The following is a 22,531-nucleotide window of genomic DNA, read 5'->3' on the forward strand; positions in this document are numbered from 1 at the left end:
AACACAAACAAACAAATAAAAAAAAAACCAACACAACAACAAAAAACAGAATATTAAATAGATAGAAGAATTAAGTATACTTCTGCTCCAGCAGCAATCTAAATAATATGATGCAAGGATGTAAAATTATTTTTAGATGGGTATTGAACTTCCTCAGTTCTGGTTTCCAGTGAATGGTGTTCCACTTCCCCATTAAAAGCTTACATGCACGGAAGCTTATGGGTGATTCTGTATTGTTCTCAGAACAAATGAGTGTACTTAATGCTGCTCAGAACAGTTCCTCTCCTCTGGTCTTTTCAGACGTGCATTCTCTGTAGGCTCCGAAATGGTTGTTTTTAATTACATTTTGAGGTAGTACAATAAACATGAATATAATATTATTATTCCTTCCTGCAGGGTATCTTGGAAGTTCTGATCAATAAGGCTGGCTTTCATATACTTAAGGAGGGGAAACAACTCCAAAGAAATAATGCCTCAGTGCCAAATTGGCCTGCAGGGCAATGGGATAATCTGATTTCACAAACTCGTGATTGCTTTTTACAATTTCAGCTTGCATTTGTCAAAAGCAAGGAGAACTCCTGTCCAATTGAATTTTCAGTTGTTTCTAGTGCCTCCCTCACAAAGTTCCATAATTAGATGATTTTTGCTGTTACCATAATTCCTTTTATAAAGTATCTACATACAGCCTGTTTGATTGCCATGGTCAAACCCTTGTTTAAAATGAATCTTGATAGTGAAGCAGGCTTTCTTTCTGTATGTGAATGAGGACAACAGATAGCAATAGAGTGGAGAGTTGATGAATGAGAGAAGTTGGAAGCCTACTTTACTGAAAGATGCCTATTTAGTGTATTATCACTTCTATCACTTTAGTACTGCAAGCCCCACAAGCTGGTTTCTACCTTCCTATATGCTGCACAAATTAAGAATAAGATGTGTGTCCCTTAATAATTCTGTTTTTAAAATGTCAAAATGCTAACCTGAAGGAGGAAACTTCAGTCCGTGAATGCTGTTTATGGAGACAAATAGTTATAATTGCAACTAAGCAGCAGCCACATGATTTCTGTGATAAGACACCATGATACATTTCTGATTTCTCTCAGGAATTTGTGAGAACAGTATTGAAATCTCTGACTTTGAAGCTTTGGTTCCATTTTTGACCGTTAATGTGGCTGATTGCTGCCACTTGCTTTAAAACACTTCCTCTTTTTCTGGTAGGTTTGTCTGCTGCCAAATTGCTGTCTGAGTCTGGGGTCAGCGTGGTGGTTCTTGAGGCCCGAAACAGAGTTGGAGGAAGGACGTTCACTATCAGGGTAAGTGCTTCATGAGATGCTTGACTCTCACTTGTGCTGGTCGGCAACATGGCAAATATCGCTCCTATTTCAAAGAGGGGCAAGAAGCAGGACCCAGGGAACTACGGGTCAGTCAGCATCAACTCAATCCCCAGGAAAGTGGTACAGTGACTAATCCTGGGCACCATTTCTAGGCACGTGAAGTACAAGAAAGTCATCAGCATGAATTCACCAAGAGGAAGTCATGCTTGACTAACTAGATAACTTTCTATGATGAAATGACTGGATGGGTAGATGAGAGAACAGTGGATATTCTTTACCTAGACTTCAGTAATTCAACACTGTCTCCTGTGAGATCCTCATAGAAAAGCTAATGAAGTATGGGCTGGTTGAGCAGACAGTGAGGGGGACTGAAAACTGGCTAACAGCCTGGGCCAGAGGATTGTGATTGCTGGTATGATGTCTAAATGGAGGTCAGTAACTTGCGGTGTACCCCAGGGACCAGACTGGGTCTGGTCCTGTTCAGCATCTTCATTAATGATCTGGGTGATGAAGGAACTGGAGCATCTGTCCTATGATAAAAGGCTAAAAGAACAGGCACTGTTTAGCCTGGAGAAAAGAAGACTGATGGGGGATCTCATCAGTATATAGAAGGGAGGGAAGGAAGGGTGCAAAGAAAATGGAGACAGACTCTTTTCAGTGCTACCTAGTGGCAGGACAAGAGGCAGTGGGCAAAAAACTGAAACACAGGAGGTTCAAACCATCTGCACATTAGGAAACACTTTTTTACTGTGAGAGTGACCAAGTACTGTCTTGGGTCTCCTAGGGAGGTTGTGACATCTTCCTCCTTGGAGATGTTTAAAAGCTGTCTGGATGCAGTCCTGGGCAACTGACTCTAGGTGACCTTACCAGAACAGGAGGGATTGGACCAGGTGATCTCCAGAGGTCCCTTCTGATCTCAATCATTCTGTGATTATGTTGGGTTTGACATCATTAGCTAGGGTAAGAGAGGGAGAAGAGTTCGCAAAGGAGACAGGTGTCTCAAGTTGCCATCTCTTTTGTCACGTAACAGAGCTCTGTTTGGACAGGTTGCATTGCAGTATATGCCAGTGGGCTTCTCTTGACACAAAGTGCTTTAAAATTGGTCCCTAAGCAAGTCTGAGAGTCATCAAATGGGATTTGGGTGCCAGAAGTGTGTAGTACCATTTTAACTGCCCTAGGATACCTCGCCCGGCCTCCAGCTGCAAGTCTTCTGTGGGTTGTGAGTCAAATTTATCAGCCTTGCAAAGAAGTCTTGGATACCTTGGGGTGTCTAAAATGGTCTTAAACATCTGTATTAAGGTAGTTAAATTCCACCCACACAGTCCATACTCTGTCCATGGCAGTATCTGTTCTGCCTTTACCGAGTGAAACTGTCATCTGAGATAAGGAGTGTCAAAGCATTTCTCTTCTCATTTCTGCCTCACTTTGCATACTGTAACAGGCATGGTAGCTAAGAGCCCTATAAGAAGCAGCCTGAGCACAGCTAGACGTCATTACAGCTCAGACATACATTTTAACATGGCTGAAAATGATCTGAAATAACACTTCTGCTTTTAAAACTGAACCACGTCTTGATTGCCATTAACAAGCAAATGAAAGAAACAACAAGTCATCTGTGCCACAGGGTAGCATAATACAGACATTACCTCTGCTTCCCACCCCGGGAAATAGGGGAGATTTAAATTACATCAGATGACATTGCTGGGGAACCAGAGATAAACAGTGGTGTTTCAGCAGAAATCATTGTGCGTGAAACATGGAGCATAAACACCATCCTTCTGTGACGCTGAGAATGCCTAGCTTAAAATGCTCACTATAAACAGTCTTAAAAAGAGTTACCATCTTGGGAAATCGGCCTGCTTGTAATAATATGCGTCCCTGAAGCTTTTTGCTTTCTTCCTGCTTCCCAAGTGCGTGTGATGCTCGTCTGAGGGGTGTGTAGAGCACCTTTGATGGCAGGCATGGCTGGGTCTGCTAGCCAGAGTGCACCAGGCTAGAGCCAAGATTACTCTCCTTGAATACTGCAGTGCAGTCCTCAGCATTTTCAGCATTAAGCCGAAGTAGATATCTACAGAGAGAAAACAAGCCTTGGTGCAGGAGATGGTTTCAACTTGAGAAATCTTTTGCAATGACAAGAAGAGTAACATGAATGCTGAAAAAGTAGGGTTAGACTTAACCAAAGCATTGATTTGGTTGAATATTTCTTCATATTCTCATGTCTTTTGTGAGACTAAAAAACCAATGCTGAAAACTAGTGAAATTTAAATGAATTAAATCCAATTGCACATATGTGCATTATAGAGTGAAGACACTGTGATCTCTGTGTCTGTGATTACAGAGCTCTATACTGCCTACTTTTATAACAAGTCAGTCAGTACACCTTTTCTCCTGTGCATATGGTTGCAGTGCCAGCCAGTATGCAGTAATACTTTCTACTTCTAGATGTTTATACTGAGGAGCTTCCCACTTTCTGATTCCTGTATTCTTTCTTTTGACAGAACAATCAAGTCAACTACGTAGATGTTGGTGGATCGTATGTGGGACCTACCCAAAACCGGATTCTCCGATTGGCAAAAGAGCTGGGTATTGAGACCTATAAAGTCAATGTCAAGGGCCATATGATCCATTATAAGGAGGTAGGTATTGCGTCTTTCATTTTGTGATACCTAAAGTTATGACTGAGCTTTGGAAGTCACTGACAGTCATTAAGAAGGTTTCATTTAAAACTCGCTTTCAGTAATCCAGTAAGGACCTGCTTGAAGTGTTGTTATTCTATTTTAACTTGGAAGTGGGATTGATGGTTCTTATTTTCTTTTGAAAAGTGTTCAGAAAATTGGACTCACAGCACTTAAAAAATTTGGGATACATTTGATGCCTGGTTGTCTTTGAACATATCCTTTAAATAATTTTTTCCTGAAATTTGGAAAATAATTGCTCTGAAATAAAAGCTATATTTAAATAAGGAAAACAAAAATATCATTGGATACTGCTGAATGAGGATACTAGACAACAGTATTATGGGACTAGCCTGGGAGAAGTACAACATATTTGCTTCATTCATGTAACTAGATTCATAGAAGATCCCTCCCAGTCCTGTAGCATGGAACTCATCTTGCTTACAAGTGAATGTCTGGAAGTTGGACATCTCATCTGAGACTCATTGAGATTCTCTCTCTAGCTAATGGATAGAACAGGCACCTCCCAAGGCTGGCTGCAAGCTTCACATTTGAGATGCAGGGCAGTGGGGGCTCAGGTAACCACTCTGAAGTGTGTACTGGTGTGGCTGAAGTGATCTAGAATGAAACCTGTCTTCAGAGGAGCCCTTGTCTTAGTTCTTTAGCTCACCAAAATTTTGCTCAGGTCCTAGTCAGGACCTGCTGCCCAAACCAGTGCAGAGGGAGATGGATGGAGAGAGGCCAAAGATCCATCGGTATTAGGTACAAGCATCTATCTCCATAACTCACAAACCACTTTACTTTCCAAAGACCATCACTTTTTTTTTTTTTTTTTAAATATCCTTTAATTTTAGTACTGACCAGACTCTGGCAGAACAAGGCTTGAAGGCTCTATGAGTCAAAGTTGATGTAACACCACATGATGGATCCTTAAGTGATTCAATTTTTGTTCTCACTTTTTCTTCCTAAGATTAGAGCATTGCATTCATACTGCAAAGTTTTATCATCTGGTTCTGTAACCTCTCTTTATTGGGCAGATTCATGCCATGCACTTAAGATAGTCACATCTTAAATAATTGCGTAGCCACTGCATAGTGCTCAAAATGTTATTTTACACCACCTGAAGTAAAAGTTGGTGTAATTCTACAGCAAGTGGGCTAGGCTCATTTGTACCAGCTAAATGTTTGGGCCACTCTGTTTAATTTAAGCTCAGACATGGATCTCTTAGCATTGTAAAAGGCACTTATCTTCTGTATGTTAAAAAAAAGGCTCTAATGGGTTACAGTAATTTAAGCCCTTAAACCATTTTGACACTGAAGCTGCAGCATTTTTTTGTCCCACATTATATTATACATGTTCTTACTAATGACCATGTGATTTTGTAAGTCTTCTTTGAAGTGGAAGCATGTTTCTAAGCAAGGGCCAGCATTACAAGCTATTCAGCTGGATCACAAGCTGTGGATCAATTCTAGAATTGACACCATGGTTCTGCTGAACTAACCAGTGTTCCCAAGGAGATGTAGTCATTGCAACAGAGTGACAGCAAAGGGTCTTTAAGGTCTCCCAGCATGCACAGATGCCCTTTTTTTTAGGGATCTGTTGTTGAACCCTCTCTTGCCTCCCACTTCTACGAGCCTATTGAAAACCATCTGTGCAGTCCTGGCTTTTGGCTGGGCTGATGAGTGCTCAGGGCCCTTAGGTCTTGCACATTTTACCTACCCTCTGGCACACTGATACCATGCTGTGATGGTGAGTTGGCCAGGGAGGGATTTGTGCTCTCCTGGCTATAGATGCACCCCTCATATTCATAAAAAATGCTCCAGGAACCCAGACACCTGTGGTACTTCCTAGATGACAGAAAACGTGTTAACAAGGAGGTGATTTGATATTAAAGGATCATTGCCTCAGAAATCAAATATTAATCTGAAAGATGGATGTGTTCAGCCTCTTGGGCTAATATGCTGTCAGCCATTGGGAAGCTGCTGCCTTTCAGGTTTGAAAAGTATCACTAAAACTTTTCTCCCTGCCTGTTCATCTGCTATTTCTGTCAGTTGATGTCTGCTGGGGATCATGTACCTGGGGCCAGACAAGAAGGTCTCTTCTCAACAGCATTTCCCCAAAATCTGCAATGCTGTGCAGTTTTCTCAAAAGTGAGAGTGTTTTGAGGAATGACTAAACATGGCTTTAGATTTTGTTGTGACAAACATTCGACTGTATATAATCTCCACCATCCTCAGATTAAGAGATTTTTGATCTCTTGTTTACCATACTAATTGATTCAGTTTAGCTGTTTTTGAAGACTGTCAGATTACTGCTTGGATTGAGTTAGGTCAAAGTGGAGAAATGGCTTATCCTAGCAGCGGAAGCAGCCAAGGGAAAGTGGAAATCCCTGAAGGGATTTCATGAATTTCTTTGCTCTGAAAAGAATTTTTCCCATATGCGTGTGGAAAAATTCCATGTACTGCGAATTGTTTCATGTGGGCAGGTTTTCTTTATAGTTACAGTTTATTTGAAAAATCCAAATATGTAACTATTGTTTATCTTTTTTTTTTTTTTGCTTGCTCATTCTTTCACGTCAGTTAGCATGGTAATGTGGACTGCTTTGATGTCAATCAGGAATCTGTTTGTATCCTGTTATCGTAAATCTGTAACTTCAAACTGTACATTTTGTTACAAGCCCCAGACTTTCTTTCCAGCCAAATTGCTCCACGGCTACTGTCCTGTAATTCACTGTCAAGGTTTTGATTGCGGGGTGACAATAAAACCGTGACAGATGTATTGTTAGCCCCCCCTCCCTCTCTACGCCCTCCCTCTCCCCTCTTCCCACTGAGGACAGGCGATCAGGAGGGAAAGAAGGACTGAGAGAAGAGAGCCGGAAAAATTAAAAATGTTTTAGTAATGCTACTAGTAAAAATAGAGAAAATAATACAAAATATACAAAACCAATCTTGAAAGTCCCGGCAACTGCTCTGGCAGATGTATGGCCAGCACCCGAAGTCCTGGACTGGACTATGCAGCCAACCGGAACTGGATTCAGTCTGTCACTAGGCCTCAGTTCACAGGGACGACTTGCAAGGTCCTCTCCTAATGTCAGCCATAAGGAAAAGGGACGAGATCCTCGTGATCTCCCACTTTTATATGAAGTATCACATGAATGGGATGGAATACTTAATTGGTCAGTTTCAGTTGACTACTTCTCGTTGCCCCTCTCGCAGGATGTACATCCATCCTTATCAGTCCAGCGACCTTGCATACCATTGCTATGTCTTCCAAAACATTTATCTAGCTTTCAGGAAAGCAGCTAGTAAGAAGGCTTTAGCTGACAGGGAAGTTCACTAAAAGAGAAACTTGTTTTTAACAAAACCAGGACATTCACCAAGAATGCTTTAGAACTAAGAAAAGGCAGATGTGCTGGAGTTCTTCCTGCCCAGAAGAGCCAGGTAGCTTTTTATTTTTACAGAGGTCCTTGATGGTCATGCTGTGCTTTATTTTCAGCTTCTCTTTAGTAGAAGACCCTAGAAAGTAAAGGCATGAGGGTCTTGGTGTGATATTAACTGTCTCATATAACTGCAGTCCTCTCATATCTATCAGCAACACCCAGCTTCAGTATACATTAGATTCGTAAATAAGGACCAATTTTCCTTCTTTGTTTGCTTATGATTTTCAGAGTAAGATAACACTTGACGAAAGATGAGCATTTCTGTGCAATGCTTCACATTGGCCATCTAGTCTTTTCTTTCCGTTCTTTAGGTTTAAGATTAAGAGATTAGGGTGCATCAGGGAAGTCTGTGACTAAGCCTGTGCAGATCTCCACAAATGTGCAGTTCAAACATAGGAATCACAGGCAGTCCAAAGCACTGCAATGCTCTCGAGGCTGGACCTGTTTGGGAAGGTCCTGGGCAGTGAAGGATACCCATTTGAGTGCTCACACTGCAGGGAGCAGCTGCTCTCACTGTGTGTCCTGTGCCCAGCCCAAGGGCAATGTAATCCCTACTCTGGAGCTTGAGGGATGCTCCTCCCGTGCATCCTGATGTGTTGCTTGTCCTCAGCACAGCAGGCAGGAAGGCTGGGAGAATTGTCTACTCCTCTTGCACAAATTGAAACTGAGGGTGGTGTCACAGCTGCGACAGTTTGGGCTTAATTCCTATAGTTATGGCTATAAGCCACAGCATAGCCCTGATCAGGGAAAAGACAGACCTTGTAGAGCATGTCTCTGTCTCCTGCCTTCTTTCCAACCACTGAACTACAGTGCTTGGGGATATTGTTTCCTTTGGATTGATGTGGGGTAACTAATTCAAGCAGGCAGCAGGACTCAAATCTGAGGTCTGCAGCAAAGCGTTTGACAACCAGGAAATGAAAAAAAAGTTAGATAAACTCTGTGGGTCAGTCAAGCAGCCTTGTGTTAGCATGGGAGCAAAGCCAGTGGGTTATTTGCCGTTCGGTTAAGAAAACAGTAGTTCTCAGAATAATATATCCAGAACAGTATAAACTTGTTTAAAAATGCAATATTGCAAGACTTGGCCTGCCTACAGTTAGCTCCTCTGTGAAACATGCTGCCAGAGCTCCTCTGCTTAGTAGGGAGACAATATTAAAAACACATGAATAACTTACCAGCCCCAGGTCATTTGGGCTAGATTTATTCCCTGTGGAAATACTTGTGAGTTGTAAAACTGATGTGGCTAAGGTTGGTTGGCTTGTGCTCTCTGATGGTCCCATTTCTATTTCTCTATTGACCCAAGATGCGGGGATAATATTTTCAAATCAGTAATGAAAGGCTAGTTCTTATTTAAAATAGCAGAGAAGTGAATATCCAGCGTGATACATGTCATACTAGTGGCTGAGGTTGTAAGATTTCTTGATCATTTCTCAGCAGTTTGTGGTCCTGGTGGCCTACAGTTAGTATAGAGGTGGAAAAGTTGGAGGAAGATTTTAGGTAGCCAGGCAATGGGCAAGGTCTCTCACCAATTGCCCAATGCTTAGTTGGTCAGTTTCAGTTCACTACTTGTTGCGCTGGGAGTTTCTCAGCCTGTAGCTGTTGAACGCAGTAGAGTTAATGCTGGGAGCTGGAAAAGCTGTTTGGCTCAAACCTTATCACAGAGGTACTGCAACTTTTCTTTGGCTGTTGTTTCCAGCAGTATAAGGAATGAGTTTGGCTGAAAACAAGAGGAGAGAGCCTTAGAAGAAGTTACTGTTTTTACTTTCTCTTTAAAGAAGTGTTTGGGGGTTTTTTAATTAAGCCTATGATAGGAGAGGTGTTTGCAAGTTATACCACTCGGTACAAGCAAAGTCACTATCAAAAAGCTGTATGAAAGAGCTCTCACCAAACAGTGGAAAACTTTGGGAAGTTTTTGCTGCTATTCCTGAACAGTGGGGTTATATCTTTTCCCTTGGTCCCCTTGCAATATCAACATGACAGAACTGCAGTAATAACTTATTTTCACCTGTTGTTGGGTGGCCCGACAGCATTGCATCTTATCTCTGCTTAAGGGCAGGATTGTTGGTGTTGAAGTACGACAAGGGAGACACAATGATGGCACCTGCATTCCCAATCAGAGTAAAAAGTCTAGCAGTTAATGAACTTTGAAAGAGCAATATTTTATGATCTTTTTGAAACAGCAACATGTGCAATAAAAAGATAATGATTGGCAATATATTACTGCTTTGTATCAGGGTTTCCTTGTTTGATACAGTGTTGGTTTATAAAAGTAAAAGCTGTAGCATGCAGTATATCTCTTTGCATGTGTTTTTTGGTCCTCTTTTCTGTGGCTGAACACACAGTGCTCCAAACTGGCAGTGGGAAATTGTGTTCAAGGAAAAGAAAGAGGCAGTGTCACGGAGGATTCCCTTGCTGGTAGTTCATAGGAGCACTTTCTCTGTTCTTGCCACGGAAGAAGTGTGTTTTGCATCCACACGTGCACCTGGAGAAGGCTCTCTAAACCATAAAGAAATGGGCATAAAAGAGAGAAAATATAGTACGTGGTACACAAGATTATATAATCAGAAATCTGGAGGTAATCGACGACCTCCATACTCATCCTGGTGATTTGAAAACTCAACATTTGTTGGAAATTAAAAAACAAACAAACAAACCACAAACTTTAAGCACTTGAATCTCAAGCTGAACTAAGTGCTGAGGTCGCAACCTTGTGCCTCACTGGGCCCAGAGCAAAGGTTACTGTGTCCAGACTGAACAGGAGAGTAGGTTTGCTGTCGCCTCCACTGAAGATGGTGAGGAGGTAGAGCACAGAGCGGGCCATGGGCCTAAATGGACACCAGAGCTGGGGCACCACTGCAGCCATCCTCTGGGGAGTGAGGGAGCAAGCAGTGTTTGCCATAGCAAGATTTATCCCTGTACTCTTCTCTCCTCCATTGTACCTGGCCTGGGGATGATGAAAGTTTAACAAAATGTCAGAGTTTAGCTATTTTACTGCTTTTGCCAAATCTGAAAGCTCCATATGGTCTCAGAGTTTCACCCTGCACCTTTTATTTTCATTATGATCTTTGCAGAAAAATGTTCTGAAGAATATCAGAAAATTTGTATTTGCATGCACATATACAATTATCGGTGAGGAAGACCAAAAAATTCTCTCTCACCACCTGTGGGGAAGGAGCATTTAGCTTCTCCTTTGTGTCCCCCTGTCCCCGAGTCACCATCTCACACATCTACAGCACTGCAGCCTATCGCTTGGTCTGTGACTCCCCCCTGCCAGGTGCAGTGGGCTGGCACAGTATACATTGCCCTGAAAAGCACATTGCACACAGCTTAGCACCACAGCTCCTACCTGCCGTGGTCCAGCATATTCGCTGCTTCCTGCCATATGACCTCATGCCAACTTTTGACACACCTGAAAGAGCAAACCTTAAAGGCGTCTGAGGAGAAATTTACCATTGGCTTGCATGGGGTAACATTCAAAGCAATTTAATAAGAGAAAGTATTTCGTGACCTTCCAACTCTCTTTCAGATTAAAGTTATCACAAAGAGCCAGCTGCTGTTAGATTGTTTCACTTATCATTATATCACAGGATTATCTGAAATGGTCTGTATTCGTGTTGCAGCTATGTGTCATACACACTGTAAGTACTGATACCATTTTGCAAGTGTATGAAGTTTTTCATCCTACAGCCCAAAACTTTCCTTTTGGCAATTTTAAAAGTTTAAAATGCATTAAATTTTAGACCCATGCAATTTTAGGATGCACATTTCAGCAGGCAGGCAAACATTAGATTCATTAATATGTAATAATGAAGAATATAATGAAGAATGCTTAGGAACAAGCAATATTACCTCCTTGGCCATTGCGTGAATCTCCTTAGCCCAAAATTTGACAGCCTCCTCAGAACAAATGTACCCCTCCTTATCCCCTCAGAATAAAAAAAAAATCTTATTGCCCTTTTTATTGTCAGCCCAACTGTTTTTTGGCACTCACACTTAGCTTCATGCATTTCGTTGCTTACATGCATATGCAGAGAAAAAAAAAAAAAGGGGAAAAAAACCCCGAACCACTAGATCTTTTGAGGCAAAAGGTCAATCATGAGATGACTGAGAATTTTTTGTTCTTGAGTAATGAAGGTATGCTTTATTGTGTTTCAGTTGCTTATGTTCTTATGTGTATTTTAGGGAAAGTCACGCTATTTCACAGGTATTTCCCCTTCAACATGGAATCCCTTAGTTTATCTGGATTTCAATAACTTGTGGAGGACCATGGACAAGCTGGGAGAAGAGGTAGGCTGTGAAAATTGCATATGTTACCTACAATGCTCTTGTCACTATGAGTAAATCTGGTTTTGTTTTGATTTGTTTCTGCTAGGCTTTTTTATTACTTCTTTAATATATATACATATATACATACATACATACATATATATATATTTTTATATAAATCCACCAGGAAATATATCTATGTTGCATGGGAACTATCAGGAATAACAGGTCTTCCTTACCAAGAAGGGGTTGGACTAGATGACCTTTAATGGTCCCTTCTAACGCAAACTATTCTATGATTCTATGAGCGGATACAAAAAGACCTGGAGGCATCTAAGATATCTGAAAAAAATGAAGTTTAACCTCAGTGTATGTGTTTTCTTATGCCAGGGCAAACCATTCCATGAGTTGAGAAGGGTTTTTCCCCTTCCCCTGTGACAGTCTTTTTGAGTAAGGATGAATATTTTTTGTAGCTGCCTAAGTTGGGCTCCAGTTTGGCTTCATAGTAATTTTATTTCTAAAATTCTTAAACAATAAGTACCTTCAAAGTTCAAGCAGGACAACTGCAGATCTTCCTATGTGCAAAAAGTAGCCCCTGGAGCATCATGCTCTCTTTCAGATATTTATCAGTTGCCTTATAATTTGGCTACAGACTAGGGACCCTACTTTACAATACCCTTCAATCATAACTAACTATATTCCTGCGAAGTTCATTGAGTTTATATGGTTTTACAGAACCAAATTTGTGCATGATACTACACTTTTTTTGTCAAATAATACATATTTCTTAAAGATTCAAATGCCTGATAGTGTCCTCATGTCATGGTATTTACATGCAATGGTTTATTATTATGAATTTAACTGTCTAAAAAATGTTTTATAGTATCTAGATATTTTTGCTCCCTCTGTAGTTAACAGAAAGTCATAGGGACCTTCCGATACCCATCTTGGAACTGACTGGAGACTTTTTCCCTCAACTGTTGGAGGACACCAAGACAACTACATTAGAACAGACACCTCACATCTGGACAGCTAAAGGCCAGATGAGTCCCAGCATAAGGATATAGTTCATTGATCAGACAAAGCCTTATTTGGTGGCCATGGTACAATTCATTACTCGGGTGTGAATAGAAATTATTCCATTTAGTGAATTTGTTCCAAATTTACAGTCTTGTGCAGGGGACAAAAGCAACTCGTAGCTAACATATCAATTATTTCTGGGCAACTAACTAGTATTGACCAGGCAATGATGTAGTACTGAATAATTTATTGAATATTTTGCTTCTGTCTCCAGATTCCCCTCGATGCACCATGGGATGCTCCACATGCTGAAGAATGGGACAAAATGACCATGGAAGAGCTGATAAATAAGATTTGCTGGACCAAGTACATAACTCTATATTCACTTTGAAATCCAGCTGTGGAATTATAGTGGCTCCCTGGCAAATTCTGGGGTACAGCTGAGTAAAGGCAGTGAGAGGGCAGGAGGTGTTTGAGATGAGTCTGGTCTTTGTGATGAGCTGTTGTCAGGCAGCAGGTGATGACCTTTGGAGTACGGTGTGGTATACAGAGCTTGGGCTGGCTAGCAGGGGGGATTAAAGGCACTGCAGAACCCTGGGGGTTGCCTCAGCAGGCCCATGTACTCCAGAGTGACAGCATGTGCTCATCTCACCATGCATTAATTTCCCTCAGTTGGAGAACGCATGCCTTTGTCTTTAGGAAGAGCAACATGTAAATAAACTCCGCTTTGTAGGTATCAATGAAGGTCACTTGCAGGCACAGAAATGGAGGCAGGAGGAAGTGAGGGGGCTTCCCCAGCCACACAGTAGGCTAGGAGCTGAGGAGTGATGTCCTCTGACTCTTGTCTGTGTCCTCTCCAGTGCAGTTATCATATGAGTCTGTCTGTACTGCATGAGTTGCATCACCTGTATCATGGATAGGACAAGATGCAATGGCCCCAATTTGTACCAGGGAAGGTTTAGATTGGATATTAGGAAAAATTTCTTCACCAAAATGGCTGTCAAGCATTGGCACAGACTGCCCATGGAAGTGGTTGAGTCGCCATCCCTGGAGGTGTTTAAAAGATGTATAGATGAGGTTCTTAGAGACATGGTTTAGTGCCAGTGTTAGGTTAATGGTTGGACTCAGTGATCTTGAGGGTCTCATCCAACCGAAATGATTCTGTGATTATATTCTGTGATTCTATGGAGCATGCTGTTGCTGCTGACACACCAAGAGCAGCAGCCCCTGCCAGAGGGCAGCTGCTTCTCAACATTCACTCAGTGGATGGTGGCATGGAGAGACCCGAGGAGTGGGCAGTGCGCAGCATTTTGCTCTGGAAACTGTGGAGAAGTTCAAGTGCTGCTCCTTGTTTCAGCAGCATTGCCTGCTGGGCCTCCAAAACCCTCGGAGGGAAAGCAGGCAGCCCAAGTAACCTTTTGTGTTGCCTTTCACCTCCCTGGCTGGTTTGTGCCTGAGCCCGATCAGGAGCTCTGTATTCATCCCAGCAAGCCTGTCGCTGCACTTGCTCAACTCTTCCCGTTGCAGTGCACTGCACCTCCCAAGGGCTGTCCTTGAATGCCAGCCAGTTCTTCTGGGCCTCTTTGTCCTACAGGGTAATTTCCCACAGAAACCTGCCAAGCAAGTCCTTAAGGAGGGTATAAAATCTGGTCTTCTAAAATGCAAGGTTGCAATTCTGCTGTTTATCTTACTCCTCTCAGGATCCTGAACTCCACAGTCTCATGGTCACTGCAGCCAAGGCTGCCCTCACCTCTCCATCATCTGACAGGTCTTGTTTGTGAGTAACAGGTCCAATAGAGCATCAACCCTAGCTGATAGGAAGATGGCCCAAGGTGGTGTATCACCTAGAAAACAGGTGATGTGTTTTATATGTCTATGAGGCACCACATTGTATGAATAAAAAAAAGGAACAATGTTAAATATGAGATGATAACAAGTGAAAATACTCTTTTTCTGCCTTTCCTTTTTCAATTAATTATCTTTAAAAGGCAAAGAGAAGTGTGCTCATATGAGCTCTTGTGTCCCTGCTTGCTGGGCCGGCCCTTGTGCAGAATATTGTAGCGCTCTCCTCCCTCGTAGTCAGCACCTTTTATTTGTGTGGCTGTGCTCTAATTGCCCTTTCATTCTGACTGGGGTTTAGCGCTGTGTCTGCAGCTTCCTGACCAAAGCTTTCAATTTTAAATTTATTTTGCTGGCTTCAATCTTGCTCCAGCTCCATGTGAAACAAGGTACAGCCATTTGGCCTTTCTCTGGCTCTCTGTGGCATTGCAGTTTTCTTTACAATTAATTTTATGAGCCATTTGCCTCCAAACTCAGTTACTTTGAACTACCCTTTCTGTTACAAGTGCACTGGCTGTTCCTCTTCTAGTTTTTACTGTTCCTTTTAGTCAGGAAGCCAGTGGAGTATAAGCGGAACTGGGTTTATAGCGATCTCTCCTGTAACACACTTCTCTGCAAGACTGCTTCTACTGCCAGTGGTTTTGTGGCACTCCAGTTTTAATGGATGTGCTCAGTTGAAACACACACAAAAGCTCAGTAAAAAGCCATTTTAGAGCTTTAAGCCAACCTAGACTTTCACACACACATAGTTAAAAACTGTACTGCCCTAAACAGAAAAGCTCTTGTACATTTTTTGTATGACTTGGGTCAAGATTATAAAAGAAGATTTGTTCGTCATGTGTCAGAGATCAGCACCTGCTGATCCTGGAGACTCTCTTCAGATTTGTCAGGTCTGAACGTGCTACAACTGTTCAGTGTCTTGGTGCTTCCAGGACTGTGGCAGAGGATTCTTGCATGCAGGATGTTTTCATATCCTGGCTAATGAAATAGAGGTGGCGGGACTTCATACCCAGGGAAATGAGGTTATAAAACTTTATAAGTTACATATTTTGACCCAGATAACTTGCACAGTTGCTTCCTTTAGCAGACGATTATAAATTCCTGCTGTTTTATGGAACCTCATCCAAGTCAAAGAACTTTCACCTTCTTTGCAAAATAATCTCAATTCTCTTAGCAGTCTGTAGGCACAAATGAAATAAATGTAAATAACCAGGTCCTCATTTCCTGCTGCTGTAATTCTGTTTATGTTCAGAGGACTAATTGTGGTAGGCAGCTGACCCTCTCCTTATATTTGTGCCAATGATTGCCAATTTGGTTTCTCTGCGTTGTTTACCATGTGTGATTCTTGGTTTCACAAAAGATCTAGGCAGCAGTGTTACATGGGAGACAGGGAATGTCTTGGCTGCGTGGCTAGTTGAGTTCCTTGGTGCCCATCAGACCTTGGAAATGATGCGTCCAATGAGCTTCCCATTGGAGGAGAAGTGCAGAGGAGTATCACTAACTGGTTACTAAATGCATTCTCCTGTTGAGAAAAATATTTGTTCTGATGAAAGGAATAGCAGCTGGGAAACTGTTTAAACAAATGACTAAGGTGAAATCAGTGGGATTTCAAACCAAATGGGTAAATGTTTTGGGAGGGAGGTGCTGATATAAAGCCATTGAAACAGTCTCTCTACAGACTGAAAAATGAGACACTTACAAATCATCTTGGCTTTTCTGACTTCGGGAAAGCAACCCTTGTCAAGACTAACAAAGAAAATCCTGAAAGCAGTCAGGAAGTCACATTTACTCACTGACTATTTCTGCTCCTGTGTCTCGTGCAGAGCTGCTAAAGAATTTGCCACCTTCTTCGTGAATGTCAACGTCACGTCTGAGCCTCATGAAGTCTCCGCTCTCTGGTTCCTGTGGTACGTGAGGCAGTGTGGGGGCACATCCAGGATTTTCTCTGTCACCAATGGGGGCCAGGTACAAAATGTTCTTCCTCCTTTCTTGAAACCATAAGGAGCAAGTGAAAGGTTGTACCTGTCAAAGCTCTGCAATTAATGAAAGAGGATGAAACACCAAGTCCATGTGACACCAGAGACAATCATGTTTTCACAGGGTGGAACAGCCCTCTTGGCTGACTCTGTACATTGAAGAATTTTATTGGCTAGGCTTTGGGATAAATTGGGACAATTTAATCATTTTTTTTTTTCCGCATTCACTTCAACACAGCCCTTTTGTTGCTGTTTTTTCGCTTTTTTGCCAGTGTGTTTTCTGTGGGTTACTTAGCACATTTGAATGTTTTCAAGAGTTGAAAGCAAGTGTACTTCAGAGTGAAATATGTTTTTTTGGTGTTGGAGCCTCTAATAAGTAGAGTTGGAAGTAGATATCAAAAGGCCCTTATTTCTTTGGACAGCTTACATGACAGCATGTTTTATGAGTTACTTGAGGCTGTTTCTCGCCTTGGTCATGGCAGGTGCGTGGTTGCCTGCAGAACATCATGCTTTTCATGTGATTATTCTGGATGAATTTTCAGAAAAGGGGAGAGGGGGCTGTCAAAGTAATTTGGATGTGGTATGTCGGCACCCTTTACTAGCCTCCTACCTCAGTTAACACAGCCTCAGAAAGCATACACAGCATTTCAGACTTAAGCTACCACAACCAAAGTGAAGACACTACTACACTCTTCCAAGTGTACCAGGATAGGGAGACATTAAGAGAGGTTGCCTGGAGAGATGCGAAGTCTCCATCAACATCTGTCCTTTGGGGTAAGAACAGGCAACTATGTGTCAGGAAGGATGTAAGTAGAGCTAATGCTGCCCTGAGGTAGGAGAAGGACCCAAGAGCTTTCCTCCTCAGGAGCCTCTCAGCCACATTTACTGTCCCTTGTCAGCAACTGACACTGCAGGAAGAATTAAAAATGAAATCAATCCGAAGATTAATTAAGATCCCAAGATTCTGAAGAATCCCAAGATTCTTCAGACAGCCATTTCAGTCTTTCAGCACAAAACTCTGTGGATCCTTTCCTCCATGCCAGTACCTGCATCTTATATGTAAAATTGAGCTGCTTGATATAACACTGGTGGCTGGTAGATAAAAGAGAGTTAGTGCTTCCTCTGAGCCTCTGCACAGACATTGCAAGGAACTATGTGTCACAGATTGTGCTTTTTTCCAGACAGCAATGTCTTTGTGTCCTCCCAGGGACAGATAAAGCTCATTACCTGCTGCACTTGAGGCCAGACCCAGTTACAGACCTGTCTTGCGTCTGGGCTGGTGCAGGCTTTTGCTGTAGAGATGCAAGTCAGTGTCTTTGTCACACATGAGGGTAGCACAGTGATGGATAAAATACTCAAAACCACTTTTTAATGAAGTGTTATATTTATACTAGCTAGAATACATGCATTATCTTTATTTGTTCTCTAGGTTTCAAGAGGCTTTAAGCCAGATGATTGAGGAAGCCATTGCAAAAGTGGTTTACGCAGCAATCCCCACTGATGCTCAGGTTTATGCCTTCACTCTTCTGAAAGTCTGAACCTCTTTACTCACCCTTAGAATTTGCAGATTTGGCCTGGAGTTTCTTTATTATGAGCAGAAGTCATATTCAATGTCACTGTGATTAATGCTGGTGATTTTTTGTTTGTGTTTCTTTTCTGTTTGTTTTTTAGGAGAGGAAGTTTAAAGGGGGTTCTGGTCAGATATCAGAGAAAATAATGCAACGCCTCAAAGGCAGCGTTAAACTGGAGAGACCTGTGGTCCGTATTGATCAGACAGGTGATAATGTCATTGTGGAGACTCTAAACCATGAGTTATATGAGGTAATTTGATCAGAATAAAAGTAGAGTACGCATTTAGTGGGGGATATATCTGCTGTAGCTCTTAGCCAGATGTAATCAGGAAGTACCCATTTGTGTGTGTTTATTTCTCAGACTATGCTGACACTCTGTGAAACATGCTTTACGGTTTATTTATGACTGGGTCTCTTCGAGGTGTTCTGCTAGGTTTTTTTCTGCCATTACTCTGCCTTTTCTACCTCAACTTTTTCTGTGATTGTATATTTTTAGATTTTAATTCTGCATTGAGACCATTTCGAAGAAAAGAAAAATAACATTTGTGTTCGTGTCTAAGTTTGTGGTTTGCAGAACAACAAAAAAGACATTTTAAATGCCTTTAGTGAGATTTTGCCTCTGTGCAGTCGTGCTGTGAAATGCTCCATCAGTACATGATTACCCGCAGTGGCTCCCACGGGTGGCAGCTCCCTTCTGCTCACAGAGCCCAGCCTGCCATGGGGCTTTATGCAGGACCCTCATCTCACTGGTGGCGGTGTTTGGAGGATATTTAGAGAAAGCCAGCAGAAAGAGAAGGGGTTGTTTGGCCGAGAAGCTGGTCTAAGGATGTCCTGGAGAGAGGACTCCCTCCTCCAGGGATCTTTAAACCCTGGGGTTAAACCACTGGCTTCTCCCTCCACTCTGGCTGAGTGGCAGCCAAGCTGGGGGAGATGAGCTTCCTGCACTCAGTGGCCCCACGAGCATTAGAATGCCTGAGAGCAGCAGTGTTTGTTGTGATACAAGGTCCCCCTGTGACCCAAAGCAGAATGTTCTTTATCCCACCAGTCAGACACGGGACCTGCGAGAAGGATGGAGCATGTTCAGGAAAGCTGAAATCACCATCAGTGTTGCTTGTCCTGAAGTAGTGTCCCATAAACATACACAAAAGTGATTTTATTTTTTTTTAAACCTTATAATTTGGACAGCTGTGGGTCATATTTTCCTGGGAATGATAAAAGGCAGTTTTACCTATGCCGTAAGATCTATTTTGTCCCATTTCCTCACTTATCTCCAGCCAAGTTTCAATTCTGATTCTGTAGTGTCCAGAAAACTATCAAGAATGCTCTAACCACAAAATATGTTTTTCCTAGCTTTTTTTTTTTTTTTTTTTCTGAAATGGTAGAATTATTTTGGTCATCTGGAAATGTCTGTGTGCAAAAGCCGGGTAGCAAAGTCAGCTGTGGGGAAGCTGTTAACAACTAATAAGAGTGTATTTCAAATGTGTTCTGTAGGGTGAGCTCAATGGGAGGCAAAACATTGTCTGTACTGACTGTGTTTTACATTTCAGTGCAAGTATGTGATCAGTGCTATCCCACCAATCCTGATGACAAAGATTCATTACAAGCCAGAACTGCCACCAAAAAGAAACCAGTTAATTCAGCGTTTGCCTATGGGGTGTGTCATAAAATGCATGATGTACTACAGGGAAGCCTTCTGGGAGAGGAAGGGTATGTGGGGAAAGTGAAGGACTTGGGAACTTCATGCTATGCGAATTTTGAAGCTCTGCCGCCTGTCAGAGGATAAATCCAAAGCTGAGCGGGGGGGGGGGGGAGTCGTTAAATGTGCAAAACCCCAAAACCAAACACACACAGAAGTGAAAGGTAAAGCTCCTTAGAAAGGAGAGCTTTTCCTCCAAGCTTGAGTGCACGCCTTGCCCAAAAGATGAGTCCAGACCCAAATAGGATCCTGAACCTCATTGTTGCAAGCTGAGGATGGCCAACTGAGAGAACAAGTGAGATTTCCTTGGGAAGTGTTTGCTGCTGAAAGCTGCAATGCACAGAAGCAGTGACCCTGCAGCAGCGGGTCCCTGCTTCTCCCTGCCAGAGACGGAGTTAAGGCAGCCAAAGAGAATTTACAGCAGATGACAAGGAGAGCTTAAGATGTAAGCAAGACCTTCCTCTCTTTTTAATCCTCTGTTCTACAGACTCAGTGTCTCAGAGGACTGGAAAAAATAGGTTAGCTTTTTGTTTAAGTCAAGATATTTTTCCATGTGCTGCAACATCATGTGTTTCTCAGCTTTAACTGATACCATTTCCAGAACTATTTGTACGAACAGATTAGTTTCCACTTCCTATGTAATGATCCTGAGAGTTGCACTGGATGAGAATATTTCTTAATTAAAAGAACACCATTTTGCGTGTTTCAGGGCATAAAACAGCCACCGGGATTAGAAAGAAACTTGGACAGGTTTATACATTGTTATCTATGTGGGATTTTTTGCCTGTTCATCTGAACCAGGTACTCATGTGATACTAGTTTAAACAGCCCATGTTTCTGCTGCATTACTGTTATGGGACACCATTCCTGACAGTCTTATTGTCAGCAAAATCAATACAATGTGTAAGTGTGAGCCTGCAGTGACCAGATCTAATTACACTAGGTTTTGTCACTGCTGTTGTTTTAGACAAAGTTACTCATGGAATGGACTATCATAGCTCCTGCTAAATCCATTTATTTTTAATGTTTATTGGCCCCCATATAGAAAGCCAAGGGGACTTGCAACAATCCACAGAAATTCCTTGCTAAGTAGTAATGGAATTTTAATATGACTTTTATAATTCTGTGTACAAAATTTCCCAAAGTCAGAGGGAAGAAAGGCGAGAGACTGTTCCAGAAATAATTCAAACATGTAGGTATTATTGGTGATGAAGGAATTACTGTACAATTCCTTTTATGGATAATTTTACTTCTTCACTACTATCAGAAACTATGATCTTCAACAAATTTTTCTGACAATAATTTTGTTTCCTTTTCGTCCCTTAGGTTATTGCGGTTCCTTTGTTATTGAGGATGAAGAGTCTCCAATTGGAATAACCCTAGATGACACAAAACCTGACGGATCTTTCCCTGCCATTATGGGGTTAGGAGCTTCTAGCACATAATTACAGATGTGTATTTCTTTTTGTACAGAATAGCAGGAGGAGGAAGAGATGAAATGACCAGGTTACATCAGTGGTGCCTGCTCCCGCAGACTTCGTAGATGGAGGAGAGCACTTCTGACAAACCTCTTGTGCCTCTATATCCTGTATAAGCTTTTATGTGAAGCTTCTGCTACAAATAGCCCAATACAAAGGAGACAGTTGGGGAGAAGTTACAGAATTCATCTGTAGTTAATTTTAAGCATTCACTTAATGTTTTTTTGCTGTGGAGTAGATTTAGAAATAAATCCCTTTCCTACCTAGCTTTATGAGCCTGTATTCAGCTCATGTTGGGCCTTGTATTTAGTGCCTGGGCCAAAATGAAAACGCAGTTATCTGAATAAATCCTCATTTGCCTCCTCTCCCTGTTGAGCTGAGGCATGACAACAAACATCAGCTGGTGGTTGAGCAGAGCAGCAGCTGTGTAGTGAAAAAAATCAGGATTCTGAAGAAACTGCCATCTAAAAAAGTTGTAGTTTGTACAAATAGATATGAAAACATGTAACAGCATTGACTAGATTTAAAACAGGTTAAGCCAGTATAAACAAACAATCTTTACAAATGTTTCCACTGTAATCTGAAATGACACTGCCAAAAAAAGGCCGATATAAATGTCAGACAGCTACTCCTGAAGTATCTGGTAAGGAAAGCTTGCCACTTCTACTGAACTGTGCATGTTTATGAGCATGTTCAGGGCATAAAAATTTCTGTGACCTGAGAGCAATAAGCCTTCTCCAAACCCTATATGGCAGTTTCCTATTTTCTCCTTGTGGATTTATGCAGCTTTCTAAAAGAGTACAGGAATATACTTCAGCACTAAGGCATCAGCACTAAGGTCAGATGAGCTAACCACCAAATCTGTTTCCTTCAATCTGAATAAGTATTAATCCCAGTTCTTACAGGACTGGTCCATGACGCTGTGCGGTGCTTGTCCGAGCAGCAAGCTCCCATCACTTACTAACACCAAATGACATGAGCAGTGATATGGCGCAGATACGGCCAGCTGTCTGCAAGACTTCAAAAGCTCAAGAAAAGTCAGGGTCTCAGGCCTTTTGGGTAAGACCTAGGTATAAGAGGATAGGCAGTGCAGGCTAGTTTGCTGGACACTGTCATCTTTCTGCCCACTTTGGGTATAACTTTGCTCTCCCGAGTCAGTGAGGATGGAGAGTTCATTCCCATGGAGCAAAATGAGGCCAATGCTGGCAGCTTTGAAAACACACTTGAAATCCACAGCTTTCTC

General features: G+C 42.0%; 1 protein-coding gene across 1 annotated transcript in view; it reads left to right on the forward strand.

Annotated features, from left to right (window-relative positions):
* The window catches only part of LOC308040256 (amine oxidase [flavin-containing] A-like), a gene marked incomplete at both ends in the record, with an annotated part of 39,966 nt that overhangs the window by 11,911 nt on the left and 5,524 nt on the right, over positions 1 to 22,531 (forward strand). Inside the window, 8 exons of the mRNA XM_080344161.1 lie at positions 1,216 to 1,310; positions 3,830 to 3,967; positions 11,625 to 11,729; positions 13,003 to 13,094; positions 16,391 to 16,532; positions 18,215 to 18,364; positions 19,662 to 19,821; positions 21,137 to 21,233. Coding sequence (XP_080200287.1) covers positions 1,216 to 1,310; positions 3,830 to 3,967; positions 11,625 to 11,729; positions 13,003 to 13,094; positions 16,391 to 16,532; positions 18,215 to 18,364; positions 19,662 to 19,821; positions 21,137 to 21,233 — 979 coding nt within the window. The remainder of the gene's footprint in view (positions 1 to 1,215; positions 1,311 to 3,829; positions 3,968 to 11,624; positions 11,730 to 13,002; positions 13,095 to 16,390; positions 16,533 to 18,214; positions 18,365 to 19,661; positions 19,822 to 21,136; positions 21,234 to 22,531) is intronic.

This window comes from Nesoenas mayeri, assembly GCF_963082525.1.
Source record: "Nesoenas mayeri genome assembly, chromosome: 1".
NCBI classification, from domain to species: domain Eukaryota; kingdom Metazoa; phylum Chordata; class Aves; order Columbiformes; family Columbidae; genus Nesoenas; species Nesoenas mayeri.